Source organism: Triturus cristatus, chromosome 5_2 (assembly GCF_964204655.1).
Source record: "Triturus cristatus chromosome 5_2, aTriCri1.1, whole genome shotgun sequence".
NCBI classification, from domain to species: Eukaryota; Metazoa; Chordata; class Amphibia; order Caudata; family Salamandridae; genus Triturus; species Triturus cristatus.
In genome coordinates this window covers 216955805-216962696 of record NC_140588.1, presented here as the reverse complement: position 1 = coordinate 216962696, position 6892 = coordinate 216955805, and the positions used below count along the sequence as shown (strand labels likewise).

The window sequence follows — 6892 nt, the reverse complement described above, 5'->3', positions numbered from 1 at the left end:
CGCTCGCTCGCTCTGACTGACTCGCTCGCTCGCTCTGACTGACTCGCTCGCTCTGACTGGCTCGCTCGCTAGCTCTGACTGACTCACTTACTTACTGACTCTCACTTTCTCTCGCTGACTGACTCTCTCGCTGACTGACAGGCTCTTTCTCACTCTCTCTCTCGCTGACTGACTCGCGCTCTGACTCTCTCGCTCTGACTGACTGACTCACTCACTCTCTCTCTCACTGACTCACTCACTCTCTCACTGACTGACTGACTGACTCACTCTCTCTCTGTCACTGACTGACTGACTGACTGACTGACTCACTCTCTCTCTGACTGACTGACTGACTCTCTCTCTCTCTGACTGACTCTCACTGACTGACTGACTCACTCTCTCTCACTGACTGACTGACTCACTCTCTCTCTCACTGACTGACTCACTCTCTCTCTGACTGACTGACTGACTCTCTCTCTCTGACTGACTGACTGACTCACTCTCTCTGACTGACTGACTCTCTCTCTCACTGACTCTCTCACTGACTGACTGACTCACTCACTCACTCTCTCACTGACTGACTCACTCTCTCTCACTGACTGACTGACTGACTGACTCACTCTCTCTCTCACTGACTGACTGACTGACTGACTCTCTCTCTCTCTCACTGACTGACTGACTGACTCTCACTGACTGACTCACTCTCTCTCACTGACTGACTGACTCACTCTCTCTGACTGACTGACTCTCTCTCTCTCTGACTGACTGACTGACTGACTCTCTCTGACTGACTGACTCACTCACTCACTCTGACTGACTCACTCTGACTGACTCACTCACTCACTCTCTCTCACTGACTGACTGACTCACTCTGACTGACTGACTCACTCACTCACTCACTCTCTCTCTCTCTCACTGACTCACTCTCTCACTGACTGACTGACTGACTCACTCACTCTCTCACTGACTCACTCTCTCTCTCTCACTGACTGACTGACTCACTCTCTCTCTCACTGACTGACTGACTCTCTCACTGACTGACTCTCTCACTGACTGACTGACTCTCACTGACTGACTCACTCTCTCTCACTGACTGACTGACTCACTCTCTCTGACTGACTGACTCACTCTCTCACTGACTGACTGACTGACTCTCTCTCTGACAGACTGACTGACTGACTCTCTCTCTCTGACTGACTGACTGACTGACTCACTCTGACTGACTGACTGACTCACTCTCTCTCACTGACTGACTCACTCTCACTGACTGACTGACTGACTGACTCACTCTGACTGACTCACTCTGACTGACTGACTGACTGACTGACTGACTCTCTGACTGACTGACTGACTGACTCTCTCTGACTGACTGACTCACTCTCTCTCTGACTGACTGACTGACTCACTCTCTCTGACTGACTGACTCACTCTCTCTGACTGACTGACTCACTCTCTCTGACTGACTGACTGACTCACTCACTCTGACTGACTCACTCTGACTGACTGACTCACTCTCTCTCACTGACTGACTGACTCACTCTCTCTCACTGACTGACTGACTCACTCTCTCTGACTGACTGACTGACTCACTCTGACTGACTGACTGACTGACTCACTCACTCACTCACTCACTCACTCTCTCTGACTGACTCACTCTCTCTCACTGACTGACTGACTGACTCACTCTCTCTCACTGACTGACTGACTGACTCACTCTCTCTCACTGACTGACTGACTCTCACTGACTGACTCTTTCACTCTCTCTCTCACTGACTGAATGACTCTCTGATTAACTGACTGACTCTCACTGACTGACTGACTCTCTGACTGACTTGGGGGTCAATGAAGTATGTTTTTCATAAATGTAAAGTAGTTGACACTTTCTTGCCTTTTTTAAAATAGATAATCCTCTCCAAGTGCTTGAGTTAAGGCGGGTAATTAAAGTGCAGTGGCATAGTGCACAGTCCTTGCCATAACTTTTACTGTTGATTTTTATTTAATTTGTTTTTCTAAAGGGATTTACATTTGTGCAGGTGCCTATGACCCTTAGGTCTGCTCTATTGGGTTGTAGTTTTTTAAATTTTATTGAGTGAGCTATGTACAGTTAAAAGTATATTGACTTCTAGTGGTGATTCACTTTTCCAGGGCTTTTTTGGTATCTGCTAATTTGAGATCAGAAGGTGAGCCTCCGTCTGCTAGTGGGGCCCGGTCGCTGCATACAAAACGGAGCCGCGGCTGCAGCGGAGATACCCAACATATTTCAGGAATACCTGTAGCTGAAAGCATAAGTGAGCGGTGTTCCCTCCCTCCGCCTCGTCTTAGTTGTGCGGCGCATTTGGAAGGGCAACAGGGGGTGGCGGTCGATGCCTGCCCCCCCCTCCCCCCCACAGTGCCTGATCCCTTTGAGAAACGGTGCGGGGGTGAAGAAGGGGGTCCCTCGATAAGTTTTATCAGCAAGTGAGAGGGAAACCCTGCCTAATCTTAAAATGGCGGCCGTCTCTCCCCCTTGGCAGCTATAACACGACAATACTCTACTCCTCGGGAGGCAAACAGACACTGAAGCTGGCCTCCACCTGCTCCATTGCACAACAAACACCCCCTTTTGAGCGTGGGAATCATGCAGCGTTCACCCCCTGAGAGCCTGCTTCTGCGCCACCTCTGGCGATCTGTTCCTGCATCCCGGACCCTAAATGGCGGCTGAATAGGCATCAAGGAGGAGTCTCCTACTGAGACAGCCCAGGAGACACCTGAAGAAGCGGCGCAAATACCCTAGGGGCTCCTGAGAATTCATAGGGGAAGGATAAAAATGGGGACAGGTTAAATGGGACACCAGGGGCAGAATCCCTTGCTTGACCCCAAGATGGCCGCCACAGTGGTCCTTTACCATGATGTGCTACTACTCTTGGACAAAAATTGGACATCGACCCGACCTCGAGCATATCCCCCATGTGGCTCACTCATCAGAACATTGAATCTGTGAACTTGCCACCGACTGTTGAGACCTAGCATTTTGGCCGGTGCCTGGTGGAGCTACCTCGATAGCTATAGAGGACATGGGCTGCGGACCTCCACCCCCCCCCCCCCGGCTGGCACCTATCAAGCCGGACTTTGGGCAGACTTATCTTCGTCTCTCCGCTGTATTCTCCCTCCTACCCTTTTACCTTACTCCCCTGCCCTTCTACACTCCATTTATCTTGTCTTCTATGCTCTAGCAACAGATGTAACTTGTAACTGATGTAACTTTGTAACAATGTGGAACCTCCTGTAAAGCACTCTGATACCTCCGGGTCTAGCCAGTGCTATATAAAACTCTTCAAATAAATAAATAAATTTGGTGTGTGATGGTGGTTCTTTCCTTCTTGGGGCATGCTTCACAGACTGTTGAGCTCCTTGAGCAAGCGGCCAGTGTAAGCTTTGTAGTGGTTAGAGCTACTGCTCTGGCGATTTTAAACAAATACATTTATGTTTCTGTGCTACTTATAGATGTTGTCAACCTATTATATTCCAATAGATTGTGTCCTGGTCTACATTTGTCTGTGCTACTAATTTCCAAGGTCTTGCCTGATAATTTCTCTATGACTATTTATAAATTTTGAGGCGCCGGATATAAACAAAATATAGTAGTATTTTAGTCTAGTAGACTCCATTCCATAAACAAGAATCACTTACCATTCCTAACTCATTGGCGGGCCAGTTTTTAGTCCGTAAGTCTTCTTAAATGATTGGAACAGAGCAATAAAAGCCAGGGACTACAGACGTACAGTGTAGTGTTGAGCAGCAAGTGATGTACACATGCCGAACATTGTGTGCACCAGTTTCCAAGACTCTCTAAATATTTTTGCATTCCCAATATCATAACTTGAGTGTACTTAAGAGATTACTATGAGTAACCACTCTTTTTCTTTCCACCTTTTGCAGATGGAATTTTAACAGCATCTACTGAGAACACTATCCATGCACACCAAGGGCCAGATGTTTATACGTGTAACGTTTGTCTGCAGACTTTTCAAAAAGAAACCCAGTATCAACGGCACTGCCGAGACCATGAAAAAAATGATAAGGTCAGTATATTTATTAGAAACTAAAATCTAATGTTATTAGATGGCTATATTAAACTTCACAAACAATAGGCATGTTTGTACATCATTAAAGCTCTGTTACTGTAACACTACTTGTTTGCACTAAAGTGAAGTTATGTATGTAGGATTTAATGTGTTCAATTGCACATTATTTGTATTGAAGCCCGTCATAGATTATACATTTGTGAATCTTACGTGGGGACGTTCTACTGTAATAACCCACTGAACAAGTTTGGGAAAATCATGGCTGGAAAACAATGGCAGGTTAATATTTTATGCCATTCTCTATAGTTCTTTGACTAGGGTGTCAACGCAATCAGAATTTTCTGAAGGGGAATACTTAATTGAAATTGCATTTCTATAGTGCACAGCTATTCAAGCGTGTCCCGGCGCATCAGAGGCCTCTGGAATAGAACCCCCCTACCAGCTGTACTAGCAAGAAAAAGAGGGGAAAGCGGGAACATCAGAGCGAGAGGACCGAAAGCTCACAATTATTAGTTAAAAAGCAGAGTTGTGAGGCGTTTCCTGAAGTGGCTAAATCTGTCACCGCTCTCAGTGCAGCGGGCAGCGCATTCCATGCTTGAGCACCAAGGAACCCAAACGAGGAGCCCCCAGCCCGGACACGACAAATATCTAGGGACCGTGGCTAGGTTCATCGAGGAAGATCTCAAAGTTCTGGAAGGAACGTCGTGAGCGATCCTGCTGCACAGCCCCCATTCCATGCAGAGCTTCAAAGAATAGCACCATCATTTTAAATCTGATTCTATTCTTTATCGGGAGCCAATGAAGTGCTCGGAGATGAGGGGAACATATGAGTCCTAGCTTTAAGCCTGAGAATGGCTCTAGCAGCGGCATTTGGTGCCACCTGCAGACGCTTGAGAACATATTCTGGAATACCTAGGTAGAGTATGTTCACATAGTCCAGTCTGCAAGTGATCAGTGCATGTACCACTGATCTCCTCTTATCTAAGGTCAAGAGTGGAAGAAATTTCCTCAGCATTCTGAGGATGCTAAAGCACGTTCCCACCACAGATTGGACTTGAGCTTTCATAGATAAGCGGTCATCTATCAAAACGCCCAAATACTTTACCTTTTGTTGTGCAGCCAGAGGTGGCGACATATCTTCTGGCCACCTGAGCCTCCAATTGACTGGCAGGTGGGTGCCAAAAAAGATAATTTCCGACTTTTCGGGATTGCATTTAAGCTTGTTGCATCTTAACCATGCACACGCTTTTGAGAGGCAAATTTTAATCAAGGATCCCTCGTAAACTCTTCCCTTTATCACAGAAGAAGAGGAGCTGAGTATCGTCAGCGTATGAAATAATTTTTGCTCCATATGTCTCTGCTAAAATCGCTAGAGGAGACATGTAAAGATTGAATAATGTGGAACTCAAAATGGTGCCCTGAGGGACCCCCACATTGATTCTTGGAATTTCAGCAGCGAAAGGAGGAACCCAAACCTCCTGAATCCTGTCCTTCAGATAGGAGGCAAGCCACTTTAAAACTGAGCCTCCGATACCGAGAGCCTGGATCCTGTCCAATAATTTGTCATGGGGCACGTTATCGAAGGCCGCTGAAAAATCTAACAGAATCAGAATGGCTTACCCTCCCCCATCCAAGCTCTCCCTAATGTGCCCGGAGACTTCTATAAGGGCAGACTCTGTGCTATAGTTAGCTCTAAACCCAGACTGACTACTGTGGAGAAGGCTGTTGGTTTCCATATAGTCAGTTAGCACTGAGTTAACAAATTTCTCCAACACTTTAGAGAAGGAAGGGAGATGGGCCTGTAGCCTTCTGGAAATCTCGGGTCAGCGGATGGTTTTTGAACCAGAGACAGAGTTTTAGCCTGCTTCCATCTAGAAGGCATCTGTCCAGATTCTGATGAAGTGTTGCAAATGTTATTAACCACCGGATTGATTGTCTGTGCAATAGACACAAGCTGTTTTGCTGGACAAGGGTTGGAAGGAGAGCCGGACTTCAGGCTCTTGATGCTAGCTAGAGAGGTTTCCAATAACATTGGGGAAATTGCTGCAACGAGTGAGCCGCTCCTAGCACAGGCTCCATTAAATATTCTAATAATAAATCGCTGTAGGAAGGTGGAATCTGACTACATGGTTGCCCCCACTTTTTTTCTGGTGTTTTGATGTTTTTTTACTTAGTTTGGCTGGGTACCTGAATAGCAGGTTCCCAGCCAAACTATCTGCTTTCTCTTATAAATTGATTCGAAGTACTTTAGGTACACCACAGATTGGATCCTGAGGTACCCTTGTGAGTCCCTAGTATATGGTATACTATGTACCCAGGGCATAGGTACCCCAGAGGCCTACCAGGGGCTGAAGAATGTATTGTGCCACCCCTGGAAAGCCCTCCAAAATGACACCACAGGTCTGCTACTGCAGCCTGGGTAAGGTGGTGCATGCACCCCTTACTGAGGTATAGGTTCACTATACCTCGCCTATCACTGCACATACAAACTTATCAGTCACCCCTATGGCAGGCCTTATCAATCCTGAAGGCAGGGTACTTGGTTATAGCCTGAGGCGAAGCTGTGTTTCAACGCTCGCCAGGTCGGTGACTTATTGCTATTGTGTTTTTTAAAACTTGCTTTTAGACTGTGATTATCTGTGTAGCTTTTAACTTACTTGCTGCTTTGCACCTTATCGTTGGCCTCCTGCTGACTTCGCATTCACTGCTGCTCATTGGGGGTATAGTTGTCGGGGTACCGCCATCTTGGCGGTTAGCAGTCTAGCTTTCACTCCAGGACCTATAAATCATCACGCTGACGCTACCGCCTGAGGCGAAGCTGTGTTTAAACGCTCGCCAGGTCGGTGACT

At 46.9% G+C, this 6892-nt stretch overlaps 1 protein-coding gene across 3 annotated transcripts in view; it reads left to right on the top strand.

The window, feature by feature from the left end:
• The window catches only part of ZNF236 (zinc finger protein 236), a 1017074-nt gene that overhangs the window by 28365 nt on the left and 981817 nt on the right, over positions 1-6892 (top strand). For all 3 annotated transcript variants that reach the window (XM_085606997.1, XM_085606996.1, XM_085606998.1), the window contains exon 2: positions 3898-4040. In XM_085606997.1, the coding sequence (XP_085463123.1) occupies positions 3898-4040 (143 nt within the window). The remainder of the gene's footprint in view (positions 1-3897; positions 4041-6892) is intronic.